The sequence below is a fragment of the Mustela erminea genome, chromosome 12 (genome assembly GCF_009829155.1).
Source record: "Mustela erminea isolate mMusErm1 chromosome 12, mMusErm1.Pri, whole genome shotgun sequence".
Classification (NCBI taxonomy): domain Eukaryota; kingdom Metazoa; phylum Chordata; class Mammalia; order Carnivora; family Mustelidae; genus Mustela; species Mustela erminea.
The window spans coordinates 30,951,304-30,967,899 of NC_045625.1; the positions used below are offsets into that span (position 1 = coordinate 30,951,304).

A 16,596-nucleotide genomic window follows, 5' to 3' on the forward strand; every position below is an offset into this window, starting at 1 on the left:
CAAAAACGGCTTCTTAATTGCTAGGTCCAGTGGCCTTTTTTCAGTCTTTAATCTTCTTCAGTTTCTCAGAAGGCTGGGACAATCACTACCCGCGCCTTTTTCTGCTGTGTCTACACTTAGGCTACCTTGAATCCCCCTGGCTTGCTCCTTATTTTTCTGACTTTCCCTCCTGTTTTTTCCTTTATCTCTCAAAATGGTATCATTCTGTACTTCTTCCCCTTTTCACTGGGGGTTATCGCCCTTGTCCTCTGACTTTGGCAGTATTTCTCTCTTTGCTTTGGCCCGTGAGTGTTAGACTCCATTTTAGTGCCTAACTTGAGTAGATTCCAGGTTTCTGGCACAGTCTGTCCTTTCCATTTTGTGACCTTTGTCCTTGTTGTAATGCTTCTGTAAATTTTGTGTGTGTTTTCTTGTGAACACTATCAGTGATTTTGGGACATCAGTGTAGGAATAAATAACAGAGAACTTCTTCTGGCCCCACGGTCCCCCGTTTTGTGTGTGGCTGCTCTCCGGCCACACGGGCCCCTTGCTGGCTTCCTCAGACACAGTGGGCGCTTTCGCGCGGGGCCCTCGCCCTTACTGTCTTGGTGTCCAAAGTGCTTCTCCTTGATCTCATCTCCTCAGGAAGAGCTTTCCTGGTAACTATCTATAAAATAGAACTGCCGTCATCCAACTTGTCATTCTTCTGCCACTTAGTTTTCTTCAGAATACCTTTTTATGAGTGTTTGATCATAAAATAAATGTATCTATTTGCTTCTCTTATTACCAAAATGAAAGCCTCGTGAGAACATAGGTGCTGTCACTTTTGGTTACTGCTGTGTACCTAGTGCCAAGACCATACCTAGTACAAGGAAGTGCTTAGTAAATAGTGAGTGAGTGAATGAATGAATGAATGAATGAAAGGAGTGTGTTCTTCCTTTTCGTTCAGTCTTGGTTAAGATCCCTTGTTACCTCCCTCCTGTACTGCTCTAGTCAGAAACTAGAGATAAATCAGTGTTCAAGTAACCCAAATATAATTTAGAGAGACAAAAAAGTTGCCATTCAAATAAGTATTTGTTGTGTTCACTCACCAAACATTTATTGGGCACCTATAATGTGCTAGATACTGTACTGAGGCATAGGAAACAATGGTGAACAAATAAAACAAAAAAATTGGTTATTGGAGAATTATAGTCTAATGATGGAGATGATTTCAGTTCATCTACTTTTTTTTTTTTTTTAATAAGTTTTGGTTTTAAAGAGTAAAAAGTAGAGAATTCTGATTGAGTCTGACTTAGAAGCAAGTAATGTTTTTGTGATTGATCTATATAAGCACATTAATGACCTTGATCCCCAGTTACTGGAAGCAGTCTGGTGTCAAAAATAGCTTTTTGGTGCTAAAACTGCCAATCCAAACTTATAAAATATTGAGTCACAAAAACAGCTAACTAAAATTTTCCTTTAAAAAAAATCTGCCTCATATTAAAGTTTTCCTTTAAGTACATGCATTTGTTGGTATTGCATAGTCTTATGAGGAGGAAAGATGATGACGGGTATATATTTCAAGTCATTATTATACCTACATTGCAAAACAGTCAGCCAATTCTGTTTCATTCAAGTATAACACTGCTATTATTATTCTTAAAAAGTATTATTACTACTACTTTCTTCTATTAGAGCTGTTTCAAAACCAGAAAGATACAGTGGAGACAACATAATCTACAAACCACCAGGGGTAAGTTGTTATTTCTTAGTGTGTATAATTTTAAATATAATTTAAATACATGTATAATCTATAGTTTTATACTTGTTAATTCACAGAATCATTGAATTTTAGTGTAGAAAGGAACCTTAAGGCATCATCTCGTACTTACTCAAACCTTTCGAAGTAAAGATGGGGACACCTAGGCCCAAAGTTACATAGGGATTTAGTGGCCAAGCCGGGACTAGAGATCTCCTGATCCCAGGCCTTATCCATCTCTCTCTTTTACATTCATTATGAGACCCAAATTCCAAAAAATGCTTCAGTGGTCTGTGATCATCACTTCTACCTGGGTCCCACCAGCCAAGCTCCCAAGTCCTCTGGGATTTAAATTAACCTGATACTTGCCAGACAACAGGGAGCAACTAGGTTGCTTTTAAGCCTTGGCTAAGAAGTTAAGTGTATCTAAACTTGGAAGCAGGTCCTTAGGCCCAGACGATGGTAGCCATAACCAAGAGGCAAAAATCATGGTGTTTGTCACCTCAGTTGACCTGCTGGTCTGTCATTGCAATTTTTCGTACACGCTCAAATGGAAAACTGTTGGTATTTTTTTGATTCATAATTTTATTTTAATGTTATTTGCAGTGTCTTGATACACTAAAGGTTTTGATTTTTATGTAGTCCTGTGAATGAATTTTTTGCTTAGAAAGCTCATTTCCCATTCTGAATTCAGATAACTGTTTGCCTGTATTTTCTGCAAGTGCGTTTCATTAATAGTAGGTTACGTAGTGTGACTATCTCCAGATTATCAGAATCCAGTACCATTGGCTCATAAGTGCACGGGCTCGGAATGAGACTCCATTTTAGTGTCCAATCTGCTGCCTTTCTAGGTGTGTAACTCCAGGAAAGTCTCTTAGCTTCTCTGTCCTTTGGTTTGTTCATTCATAAAAATAGCTGTGATTACACGAGTCCTTGCCTTATGGGGATGTTTCAGGGATTCACATAGTGAACACATAGAAAGTGCTTACAACAAACAGCGCTTGTAAGTCTACTTACAAGTATACAGTAAGTTTACTCAGTTAACGGCAGCTATTATTTTTGTTGTCATTTTAAGCACTTCATTAATACTGATTTTGAGTGAATTGTGGAAAGAGATACTGTAGGTAAGTAATATTAGAGATAGCAATGCCTTAGATTTACATATATATAGTATCTTTTATTTCTCAAGGCCTTTTCCTTGAAAGTTTCCAAATTTTCTTCTAACATTTTTAACTCTAAGGGATAGCTGAGTTAATTAATTTGGATAATTATTTTTCACAATGCCCACCATTGGTGAAGATACATCAGTAACTAAACGAGGGCCCTGCGCGAAAGCGCCCACTGTGTCTGAGGAAGCCAGCAAGGGGCCCGTGTGGCTGGAGAGCAGCCGCACACAAAACAATTAATTGACTCAGATCTAAGGAAAAGCAGAAGGCTTAAACATCATGGGTTGGTTAACTAGGCCTCTGATAAATACAGAATTTTACAGCTCTTTTTCTTGGAATTTCCATGGTTTTTGTTTTTGGAGGGGGGCGTTTCGCTTGATTTTTGTACACCCTGTAGATTTTCTCATAGTTGGCTTTGAGAATGTGTTTTTGCTAGCACAGGTTAGATTTAATTATTTTTCCCTGCTTTTGTAACAGCATTCTGCTCCAGATATGGTATACTTGGGATCTATGACAAATTTCGATGGGACTTACAATTGGATTCAAGATAAATGTGTTCCTCTTGTTCGAGAAATAACATTTGAAAATGGAGAGGTATGACTTTCTGATGTGTGTTGTCTTTAATTCAGATTTCTGAAAGAGCAAGCTTCCTCCAGCTATCTTACTATTTGCTACACATTTACCACTTGTAACAATCATACAGTGAACAGAAATATGTTATAGCCATTTCTGTAATAGAGGCCATTGGTTCTTAGCCTTTGCAGTCCCAGAACCCCTCTCCATTGCATTTCTAGCAGTAGCCTTGAAAAGGAATTGGACCATGCCTCTCAGGTGATTCTGATACTCCCCCTTGGTTAAGGGGATGCCCTATAGAAGCAGTGCTGTACAGATTTTAGTTAGAATTAATTATATTAGTTAGAATTAATTTTGCCATAAAAAGGTTTTTCTGATTCCTGTCTATCCTAAAAGATGAAATCGTGTTCTTTCATCATAGTAATGAAAGCAGTTATCAGATGGTATCTTATAACTGTCCTCAGTGATCCCATGCTCCTGAAATAAAGTCCATCCAAACTCTTACAGCTCCCACGAAAACAAAACACAAAAGTCTAATATTGGAGGAACACGTACAAAGAGCTGTGTTGTCTAGGAGGCACATAAGAGAGCTGTGCATTACACATGGAAGAATTTTAAGTGTATCATTCAGGTTTTAAAGATATAGTTGAAATTTTCACATAGCTATATAACCACCACCTCGTCAGGGGTCGGCAGTTCTGTCAAGAGTCAGGTGCTGAATATTTTAGGCTCTGCATATGTGGCCCAGAAGCAGCCTTGTATGACATCTGGGCCCGTGTGGGGACGTTGCAGTAAAGCTTGCTTGCTTGCATCTTTCCTGGTTTGTCAAGGGAACGTCCGGCTACTTTTCTCGGTTCTCTAGGCTTTGGGTATGTTTAGCTGAATGTATTTGTTTATTGCTTTAGCTTATTCAGTCCTCAGAGGCCCAGAAAGATTTAGTAACTTGTCACAATTACTCATCTGCTTTGGTAGTTCTTTCTCTCTCTCTTTTTTTCAAAATGTACATTCTCTTCTTTATTTTTTAATTAATTGACTTTTGAAATTATGGTATAATTAACATAGTTTCTATTAGTTTCAAGCGTGCAGTACAGTGATTCAGTAGTTCCGTACATCACCCCATGCTCACCACAAGTGCAATGCTTAATTCCTAGTACGTGTTTTACCCACCCCCCACCCCTTCCTTCTGCTAACCATCAGTGTGGTCTCTGTAGTTAAAAGAGTTTGTTACTTGATTCGTGTCTCTTTTCCCCTTTGCTCGTTTGTTTCTTAAATTCCACACTTGAATGAAATCCTAGTATTTGTCTTTCCCTGACTGATTTCACTTAGCCGTATACCCTCTAGATCCATCCATGTTGTTTCAGATGGCAAGATGTCATTCTTTTTATGGCTGAGCAATATTGCAGTGTGTGTACATATACATAAGTGTATGCACACATAACATACATATAGTACATATACCACCATATATATATATATGAGGTGGCATGCATATATATATATGTGTGTATATATATATGTGTGTGTGTGTATATATATATATGTGTGTGTGTGTGTATATATATATGCATATATATATATGCATGCCACCTCTTCTTTATCTATTTACTTGTGGATGGAACTTGGGTTGTTTCCATAGATAGTTTGGCTGTTGTAAGTAATACTGCAATAAACATAGGGGTGCATATGTCTTTTCAAATTAGTGTTTTTGTTTTCTTTGGAAAAATACCCAGTAGTGGAATTACTGGGTCATATGGTGATTCTATTTTTACTTTTTTAAAGGACATCCATACTGTCTTTTACTTTGGTGGTTCTTACAAAAATAGTTTCTAACACAGAGTCAACACGTATAGACCTGGAAAAATCTTAAACAATAAATAGAGCTCCTCTGCCCACCCCCATAGTAGCTCACACATTTTAGAATCTCTCTTTTAAATCTCAAGTCTTTAGATTTTAATTACATGTTGTAAACCACTACCCAAAATCATTTAAACTACAAGGAAAGATTTGATATCCCCTAAAGTTGGTTGTCTGGATAACCTTCCCCTGGGGGGTTATCTTTTAAGACCGATTTCATAAAGAATATGTTGGTGTGGACACAGGTAAACTTGGGAGCCCAGGCCACATGAACTGTCAGCTACTGTGTTAATGTGTGTAAATTGATACAGCAAACTAATTGACATGGATGTATTCAAACTACTCATCTGTTCATTACTTCTCCTAATAGTTGTTAGTGCTACCATATCTTTGCTTAGTTTAATAAAGCAATACATTATATTTGTTTTTACTTTGAACCTAGCTCTTAAATTTTCTAGAAGGTGACTGCTGAGTCTTATTTCCCAATTAATATTTATTCAGCAACATCTGTCTTCATTTATTCAATCATAGGTTGATTGCACAATATTGTGTATAGTAATTTGTGAGTGAAAGAGAAGTAAAGTGAGATTCTCTGTTTTTAAGAGGTTTTCGGTCCAGTAGTTTGCATGTGCAGGTAATGTAACATTAAAGACATGCCACATGAGGGGCACTCTGAAAACATTCTGGGAATTCAGAGGAGAGAATTCATTTTACCTTTAGCAGAAATGAGGTAGAAATCAGGGATGACTTTCTTGAAGAGGCATTTGGGTCCTGTAACAAAAGGACAAAAAAAACTAGAAGTACTCATGGAACTAGGGAAGTAAGAGGAGGGGCCTGTGCATTACTATTGAGTGGTGAAGGCACTGGTTGGACTTTTAAGTGGCAACCTCAAACAGGAGTTGGGAATCCAGACTTGGACTGTGGACTGGAACAGGGCTTGGAGATGGAGAAGGAACCGGTTAGTGATGATGGAGATTGTTGGACTAGTTGAAGTTGCCAGGCTAGAGCAGAGGAGTCCAAAGACAGAACTGTGGGAGTAGAAGCAATGAATGTGTTGGGGAAAGAAAAAAAAAACTAAGCTAAAGAAATAAAAAGTGAGGAGGAAGAAGTTGTAAGCTTGCTAAAAGATCAGTGTGGTGTTGGGGCTACGGGGGAAGAGAGATGGAAAGCAACTGCTCAGGAGTGAGTGTGGGTTTTCTTCTTGGAGTTGTGCACACATTCTGAAATTGGGTAGTATTGATGTTTGAAAACCTTGTGAATATAATATAACCCACCAAATTGTACACTTTAAATGATGAATTTTGGGACTCGTGGGTGGCTCAGTCAGTTAAGCATCTGCCTTTGGCTCAGGTCATGATCCCAAGGTCCTGGCATCAAGTCCCCGATCGGGCTCCTTGCTTAGTGGGGAGCCGACTTCTCTGTCTGCCTGCCACTCCTGCTGCTTGTGCACACGCGTGCTCTCTCTCTCTCTCTGACAAATAAATAAAATATTAAAAAAATGATGAATTTTATGGTATGCAAATTATATCTCAATTGAAAAAGGTAAACGTGACAAGAAGCTTAATAATTTATTCTGTATATGAGTGTAACAGGCTTCAACACGGAGATGGAAACCATAAGCAAACTCATGCCCTAGAAAATAGGTTCCAGTTTCAGGTTTTTTAGCATAAAGGATGTTTGTGTTTTCTGCTCCTGTGATTCCTAAATTACAGAAAGACACGCAAGAGGTTAGTTGATGGAAATAATTTTATTTTAATAATTTTATTATGAAGCCCTTTCTGGACTTTTTCTTATGAGTCAGAACTTAACATTTGTCAGAGAGAATAAATGATGAAAATCTGCTGTCTACTCATCACATTTATCTTGATTTTTCCCCAATAGCAATAATACAAATTTTTAAGGCAGTCAGTAATTTTTGAGGTGCTTTCGTGTTTGTACCTTGTACAGACACATACACATACATAGTGGCAGGTACTTGTTAATAATGTCCCTACATTATGTATTGGTTAAAAGCTGGCTGTCTTGTGGGGCTTTTGTCTTTTGCTCTGAATCAAACAGTTTTCAGCGTTGGGTAGTTCTCATGTAAGTGGAGTGGTTTTTGCATTAAACTTTAGAAAAAGCATGTTTCCCAGTTAGTTAGATTTATTTGTTCCTGGTACACTCACTCAATTTTTCAGTGTTATTTACGAAGACTGAAAATACTAATCATGTTCACCCCACCCTAAAGTCAACATCTTCATAAAGAACCAGCATAGTTCCTCCTTCAGTCAACTCATTTCTTAAATGTCATGGTTTCATCTAAAAGGAGCTGATAGAAGAGCCCAGTGGTTACTTTAAGGCAGATCAGTTCCAGCCCTAGAGCAGGACATGTGAGTCCTCTGATTGCCTGGGTACTTGAGGGAGAGGGCATGGGTTCCTTCTTCCCGTGAGGCTAACATTTGTTTACACCATTGAACCTTTTCTTCTGGCATGTTGAAACCGTTATGCGTGTTAACGTGGGTTGGGTTCAGGTTGTTCCTACCTAGAGCAATGGCGAGGCCTGATAATTCTTATTGAATACTTCTGTATACAGGAATTGACAGAAGAAGGACTGCCTTTTCTCATACTCTTCCACATGAAAGAAGATACGGAAAGTTTAGAAATATTCCAGAATGAAGTAGCCCGACAATTAATAAGTGAAAAAGGTAGACAGATTAAGGTGTTTATTTTCAGCCTTTCTTCTGTCCCTCCCCTTCCCCATTACATGCATATCCATGTAAACATATTTGGGTTAAAAATTTAAAAAGTAATGTTAACTCTGTTCAACTCTGACATGTCCGCATGGGGGTGGGATGCATTAGTAGAGCTACTACGAAGTAGTGGCTTTTAAAACAAACACATGACCATATTAGCTCCCCCCAAATCAAATAGCATGAAAAGTGGGGTCATGGGTAGACAACATTAGTTTTAGCTACTTTCTTCCAGCACCTTGATACTTGCCTGGTCCCTTTCTAATGGATAGTCCCAGAGAGATCACTGAGAGAACTTACACAGTCTAACATTTATTTCTAAATGAAAGAAAGTTGACTAGTTCCCTTCAGGGTTCTCTAAACCATCAGAAAGGAGTTTGAGTTTTTACCCAGTTTTCCTGTGTAGTGAGAGAATAAAGTCAGGGCACTGTGTAGAGCCCTGCTCTTATTAGTCACGTAATAAGTATTTTGGGGCTGGATTATATTAAATGTCAACCAGTAGGTATGGAAGGGCATCCTTGAGGAAGTGAAAATGGGCCCTTGAGAACAGCGCATTGTCAGTTTCATGAACTTGCTCACAACTGAGACCTGGGTAGGTAATTGCCCATTCAAGGAAAATAAAAAAAACTACCATAGCATTTGAATTCAGGTTGAGTTCATATAATTTCTCAGGAAATTATATCCTGCCCTAAGCACTAAATTCTACCTATTTCAAATGTAATATTTAGGTTGAAGTTTTTCTGATCTATATTACTCTAAAGCATGTTGGTTTTTAATTAATTCGTTAATTATATCATTTTTCATGAACTTAGCAATCTTATGAGACTACAGTCCAGAAAATTCTAATCTGCCTCTCTAAAAATTCTGTTTCCTATAAAGGTACAATAAACTTTTTGCATGCGGACTGTGACAAGTTTAGACATCCACTTTTGCACATACAGAAAACTCCAGCAGACTGCCCTGTCATAGCTATTGACAGCTTTAGGCACATGTATGTGTTTGGAGACTTCAGGGATGTATTGTAAGTATTCTCTTTTTTTCTTCTTAAATTACTGATATGTGTCTCAAAAATGAACTTAAAATCATTGTTTGAACATTTTAAATAATCCTGTTTTGAACCAGTAATACTTTGTTATTTGGATGGAGAAGGTTTTAGTTTTCATTCTAGAGTGTGGTATAATTGTGAGAGTTCTGATATATTCCTATAGAAATGCCGGAATTTGGGAATGAATCTCTGAAAGAAAATGTTTGCCCTTCCAGAAGTTAATTCTGAATTGAGTGTGGTGTTTGTCCGCATGTCGAGGAAAAGATTCTAGTCCCAGGTCAGGTTAAAGGTAATCGGTAGTATCACTGCTCACTGTGGTGTGTAAGACCCAGAAGATGGCCGTGGCTAAGGCCTGTCTGTGGGTATGAGCACGAACCTTTCAGGAACAGGTAGGTTTTCTGACTCGGTTCTCCATTCTCCATTCTTAGCTCTTCATAGTATAAATAAATATGTTACCCCTGTCTCTACAACAGATAGTAGATTTTTATCTGCTTTTGGAGATGTTAATTACAATGGTTAAAAAATGGAGATGTTTCTTCATGTATGAAAGTTTTAAGCAATAGGTATTAATTCAAACTAGACGTCTTCTTTTAAATTTATTTAAGTACCCTGTTTTATGTCCAGAGATTAAATTGCACAGTTAGAGGATGACTTGAAATCTGCTGCAGAATGAATTACCTCACTCACGACTCAGTATTTCATTATAGAGATGTAGTTGTTTGATAGAAGAATCTCAGTCTTCTGCATAGCAGACCCAGATTTGTGTTCTACCTTGGGCTAGTCACTTAACTTCTCTGATCTTGTTTCTTTACACTTAAAATATGGTTGGTGATATAATTTACCTGATGGGATTGCTATGAAAATTAATGAGAGATGATGGTTGTGTTAGGAACCATAAGGTACTAACAAATATTTGTTCTTTTTACTTTACCTACACTCAAAAGATACTCTTTAGCCTATCAACTCATGAAATACTTTTGTAAATTCTTATTTGTGAAATACATGTAACATAAAATTTACAATTTTAACGATCTTAAAGAGTAAAATTTGGTGGTATGATGTTCACAATGTTACACAGCCATCACTAGTACTAGTTCCAGAATTTTTTCTTCATCTTAAACAGAAATCCCATAACCCATTAAGCAATCACTTCCCATTCTGCCTCCCCTCAGCCCATGGCAACCACTAATCCATTTTCTGTTTCTGTGAATTTGTCTCTAATGGATAATTTCATGTAAGTGGAATCATACAATTTGTTATCCTTTGTGTCTGACTTCTTTAACTAGGCATAACTTTTTTAATGTTCATCAATATTTTAGCAAATATTGGCACTTCATTCCTTTTTATTACCAAATAAACTTTATTATATAGGTATACCACATTTCTTCTATTTGTCAGTTGGTGAATTTTTTAAATTATTTTAAAATTTAAATTCAGTTAATTAACATATAGTGTATTATTAGTTTCAGAGGTAGAGGTCAGTGATTCATCAGTCTTCTGTAACACCCAGTGCTGATTACATCACATGTCCTCCTTAATGTCCATCACCCAGTAACCCCATCTTCCCCACCCCCTCCCCTTCAGCAATCCTTAGTTTGTTTCCTATGATTCAGAATCTCTTATGGTTTGTCTCTATCTCTGTTTCTGTCTTGTTTTGTTTTCCTCTTCCTTCCCCTAGGCTCCTCTGTTTTGTTTTGTTTTTTCCTTAAATTCCACATATCAGTGAGATCCTGGTCTTCTATATGACAGTCATTGTATAATATAAACCAAGTCATATAAACCAGTGGTTCAAAGTTTACTAAGACGGAGTCCTTGCCCTTAACGAACTCACAGCCAGGTAGAGAAAGGAGACAAGTAGGGCAACAGGCAGTTGTGTTTTATGATGTGAGAGGGGCTCTGACAGAGCTCAGCAGGGAGGAACTGGATCCAGGCTCTGGAGATGTGGATGCCTGAGGTGGGTCCTGAAGTTCTATACAAGCTTCTCATGGATGGAGGAGGAGACAGGGCTTGGAGAAGAGGGATGGGGTTGCTGGCAGAGACAAGAATGAAACTGTGGCTGAGTATGTGTGGACAGGAGGGGCGATGCTGAGGGATGAGGCCATGAGAAGCACGCACCGGTCAGCTCCTGAAAGCCCTACGATGTGTTAGGGAAGTTTGACATTATCCTGAAAACTCTGAAGAGTCAATGACAAGTTTGAATCCGAAGGTTATTTAAAAAAAAAAAAATCCCTCTGGCTACAAACTGGGGACTAGATGGGAGGGAGTAAAAATAGAATCCAAGACACTTCAGTAAGCCAAACAAGAGTCGATGATAGACAACAAGTTGATGAATCTTGAATGAACAAATCACCTAAATAAGTTCTGGCAGTAGAACTAAAGCTAGAGAGGTATTTTGTAGGTGGAATAGGAGGACTTGGTATCTTAATAAATGGGTGAAGAGAGCGGTGAGCGATGGCCAGGAACCCAACTTGCACAGCTAAGTGGGTTAGCCATTAACTGAGCTGGAGCACTCAGTAGAGGAGCAGCCTTGTGGTAAAGGAAATGAGTTTTCTTTCCTGGCACACTGAAGTTGAGGTGCCAGGGGCCACGAAGGAGGCCTTTCCAGTAGGGAGTTGACATGGCTCCAGGATTCAATAGGGAGATAAGGGGTCTCAAACACACAAGAATGTAGCCCAAGTTATTGAAACAGACGTGATGATTTAGCACAGGGCTGAAAGTGGAGCCCTGATGAATGCCAGCCAGCCTTTAAGGAGAGGACAGAAGAAGGAACATGTGTGAAAGACTCAGAAGAAGGAGGAATCAAAGAAATGAACGAAAAACCAGAGAAGAGTAATGAAGAGTAATATGGAGGAGCACTTTAAGCAGGAAGGACTGCTCAATCAGAAGGATGAAAGATCTGTTAGATTTGCTCCCTGGAAAGGCTGTGTTGCATGAATCAAAGAGTACTGTTTGGGGAGGAGATGGAGATTTGATGATGAAAATTGTTGCAAGAAGCTGGCCTCTAAAGGGAAAGAAAACTAAGGGGATAGGCCCAGAGAGACAGGATAAAGGGAGGTTTTGGCTTTTCTTTCTCTCTCTCTCTCTTTTTTTTCCCCCACCCCCTTAGAGTACAAGAAACTAGCCATGATTAAGTGCTTGTGGGAAAGAATCAAATGGATTGAAGAGTTACTGTAACGACAGGAAGAAGAGGGCCTCATTGATCATGCAGAGCCATAAGGGGCACAGAGGGAATGAGAAGCAAAAGAAAGAACCTTTTTCCTTTCCCATGAGAAAGAGAGGAAAGGAAGGGTGCATTCCTTTGGGGGTATTTGGGACCTCTGGTGTTAGTGACATTAGCAGAAGACCACAGACATTCCTGTCCAGTTCTTGTTTTTAACTGTGGTTGGGAAGCAAGATCATTTACTGAGAGTGATAAGGCAGGGAGATGAGAGGCAGGACTGTGCTGGGTTTTATAAGGAAGAGGAGTGACCCAGAAAGCCATATGAAAGGTCCAGATCTCCCTAGCATCCCAGTGGAACTGCTTCAGTTTCCTTAGCAAGCGTGAACATTGATCTGCGGGGCTGATGGAAATGTCTTACCTGGTTGGGGGTCCTCTTCCTCTCATTTCTTAGCCTTGCTTCCTGAAGCTACAATCTCAAGCTTAAAGAATCAGCTTTTTGAAAGAGGGTAGTTCTAGTGTTTGGTCCCGCCTCAAGAGCTTCCAGGCAGAGAGACTGTGCTTGGCATTAAAAATCCTGTCTTATGCGTGGCTTGTTCCTATGAAGTTGCTAGCACGTTTCCCTACCTCTCACAGGGGCTAAATCTCCGGTTGTTTACCTCTTTACTTTCACTGCAGACTTGCAGCCCCAATTACAAAGTCTCGTATTAGTGGAAGTCAACAGGATACTGACTTTACTACCAGTTGGCAACCAGACTATGCCCAACTTTGGCTTTTGTTCCTGGGAGCCCTGTTTTACACATCAAGGGACATCTTTGAGGATTTCCATCTTGGCCGTCTTAAGTTTTCTTCTGCAGTTTTGAAGTCAGATTTAAGTGCTCCTTTGGCACTTCCAGTCCCATCTTGGGGTCTGGTGGTCACAGAACCCAACTAAGACAAGTAGGTGTCTTCATTATCACATGACCCAGTCCCCCTATTCTCCAGCCCTAGTTTACTGGACCAAGAGGTGGGCACTTGACCAGGAAAAACTAATCTGTCAGCTGGCAGCATTCTACTTATGCCCTGGTGTACAAAGAAACTGCACCAGTAAGATTCTCCGGAGAAATCTGGAAATGGGAGATAGTCCTCCTCTATCCTGCAAGCGTTCAGTCCTGTGAGTAGGGAGGGAGAGAAGAGAATTGATTACATTTGAAGCTCTTTGAAACAAATTACTTCTTTAATTTCTCCCTTAGGTGCCTGATTTTCCCTCCTAGGCACTGTTCACTCTAATATTTTTAATTGTAAGGAGGCACATGCTGTGTGAGCTACAGACTGAGCCTATGTGAATAGATGTTGGTGTTAAAAATCAAAATATGTAGCAAAGTGAATCTGACACATTTCATGGCTTGCATAATTGTTATTGTGCTGCATGGTAATTAAGGCTTAAATGATAAGCAGTTTCTATAAATTACTGTAATTACTATTACTTTTAGTAACTCAGCATTTCTGGGGTCAGTCGGAGGAAGTGGTTGCGGTAAGCAGCAAGAAAGCAGATTTATGCTACATGGTCTCCTCCCACGCCAGAGCTGGCATGGCACTGGGGGAGGGGGACATGTTACCAGTGTGCTATTGACCTACCCTTATTTCAGAGAAACTGAGCCTTAGGGGGGTAACATAGCTCACAAGACCACACAACTAACTAGTGGGAGGCCTGGGATTCATGTCCAAGCATATTGAACCGAAGTCCCAAGCTTTTAACCCATCCTATCAAAGTCGTTCCATTTTCAGTACATACAAAAAGCAGTGTAAGTTTGAATGTCAAAGATGTTTGAAGAGATAGTACTTGTACCTGAAACTAAATCACAGATCTGTGAATCTTTTTTTTTTTCCTATAGATTGACCAGATTGATTTCTTGCCAAATGTAAAGGAATAGATTTTACATGTAGAGGAAAAGAATGGGGGGGGCGGTGGTATTAGGAAGCTAAGAGCACATAAGGGCAGGTCTAGGAAATGGTCTACAGCCCCAGGAGGAGAAAATAGATGGTGGTGTGTGGCAGAAGGCTATCGAAGGACTTTCAAGAGAAACTCACCTTCTAAAAAATTGTTGCCAGTGGATGCCGTACCGTGTGTACCTTTGCTGAAATGTGCGTACATAGTGCTGCTGGGGCCCCGGACACGGGAAAGGGCAGACAGGCCTCAGAGCCCTCCTGGGAAAAGGGAGCAGGAGTCCCCCGGCTCTGGGATCTAGGTCATTTATCCCAGATCACGAAATCACCAAAAATTATCATAATTCCTTAAACTACTTGGTCTGGGAAACCAGCGTGAGGGGCGGCTGCGGTGGGGAGATGGGAGGGGCGGGACAGAACGGAAACCGAGGGTAAGGGTCGCACTAACTCAGCGGCTTGCTCCTCTGCCGTGGCAAATCCGCCTGCCTCCTGGACTCGGAGAGCAAACCAGGAGCCGGGCGTAATGATACAGAACTGGGAGGGAGAGGTAGAAGAAGCTTTTTAAACCAGGTCACCATTCGGTCTCTTAATGCTGAGAATTCTGTTTTGTTCTTCATGATTTAAGTGCTCCTGCCCCCCAGCCAAATGAGGCTTTTTTAAGTGGAAAAAATAGGTACTGAGAAAGCTGCTTAAAAGGCAAATTTTATTTATTTAGGATTTTTTTTTAATCTCTTGCTATACCAGCTGCTTTGTGACAGCATTAGATGTTCAATAAATGTTTTGATTAATTTGCTCTTAATCTGCTTATTTTACATTTAAGAGTTTGACTACTTTGGATAAACATCTGCATGTCGGGAACATATCCTAGTATTGATCAACTAGCTATTGGCCCCGTTGTTCCCTTCCTGTGCTAGTCACCTCTGTAGTTGTGATTTTTCTGGCTGTGTCTCTCCTGTCAGCCAAAGGGCAGCGCACACAGTAGGCCGAGTCCCTAAACACCATTTTTACTCTCCCGGAATATACTTCCCATTCAGCCGTCATTCGTTACCTTCTCACAAGTACTTTATATGTTACACATTGTTACATTTTACCTTATTTGGACCTACCAGCAAGATAAACCTGAAACTTGGACAGCGGTAGGCTCTGTGCCAGCTTCACTTTGAATTTTGTGTGTGTTCTCAGTTTCTGTAAGAAGCATATAAAACAGGTATTTCTGCTTTTACAGTGAAGAACTAAAGCTCTGAAAGACTGAGTAACTTTACTAACGCCAAGTCACTAAAGAGGCAAAATGGTGAGCAGTTTAGGGTGCTCAGACTCCAGATCGAGACTGCTCAGATGGCAATTCCAGGCTGTCACCTACCAACCAGTTCTCTCACTCCGGGCGATTTCTTACTGCCTCTATGTCTCAGTTTCCTCACCTGTCAGATGGGAATGCTAACAGTATCTACTTCATAGGGTATTAACTGAATGTGTCTATCTATAGCTCTTAAAACGGTGTCTGATAACATGGTAAGGTACTATGATAAGGCTATATTGCTTGTTACAGGAAATAATCAGATTCAAATCTAAGTCATTAGACTATAAAAATAGTACAATTAAGTAAGCAGGTGTTGTTTTCATTTTACAAATGAGAAAGCTGACACTCAAAGAGGTCAAGTAACTTTAAGGGCAAAATACTGTTTTCTTACTACTATAGTACATTACTGTATAAGTTAAAAAGTAGAGTGAACAATACTAGGAAATCCAGTCCAGCAATACAGAAAAAAAGAGCAATATACAACTAAGTGGGGTTTATCCCAAGTGTGCAAAGCTAATCCAACATTCAGAAACCAGTCAGTGTAATTCAGCATATTAATGAATAACAAAAAAATTGATCACATTAACACATGCTGAAGCATTTGACAAAATTCAACATGCATTCATGACAAAAATGCTTAATAAACTAGGGTGTGGAAACTTCCTCAGTCTGATAAAGAACATTTATAAAGAACCTGCAGCTAATATTGTATTTAATAGTGAAAGACTGAATACTTTCCCCTTGAAATCAGGAACCAGGCAATGATGTTTACTGTTTCTGTGTATGTGTGCATTTAACATGTCCTTTGTTCCTTTATTTCTGAGTATAAAAAATTTTATGTTCTTTGCGAATAATTCTGGAAGTTAATAAAATGCCAAAGAATAAATTTAAAATCATGCATAAATGCACAAACCAGAGACCTAGACACTTGTGTGTTATAAATGTCATCAGGGCCATGCTAGTTTATGAATTGTCTTTTTAATTTGCCCACGCATTATAAACCTCTTCCCATGTGATTAAAATTTTTTCTTTTACTTTTAATGGCCAGTTTGCCTTTGTATGGGTTTTATGATTTAACCCGTTGTTTGAATCCAGGTTTTCCTGTGAACAAATGAGTAACACACTTCGA

General features: G+C 39.4%; 1 protein-coding gene across 1 annotated transcript in view; it reads left to right on the plus strand.

Annotated features, from left to right (window-relative positions):
* Nucleotides 1-16,596, plus strand: part of ERP44 (endoplasmic reticulum protein 44) — a 95,040-nt gene that overhangs the window by 65,469 nt on the left and 12,975 nt on the right. Inside the window, exons 7-10 of the mRNA XM_032307963.1 lie at nt 1,657-1,714; nt 3,364-3,480; nt 7,886-7,997; nt 8,922-9,063. Coding sequence (XP_032163854.1) covers nt 1,657-1,714; nt 3,364-3,480; nt 7,886-7,997; nt 8,922-9,063 — 429 coding nt within the window. The remainder of the gene's footprint in view (nt 1-1,656; nt 1,715-3,363; nt 3,481-7,885; nt 7,998-8,921; nt 9,064-16,596) is intronic.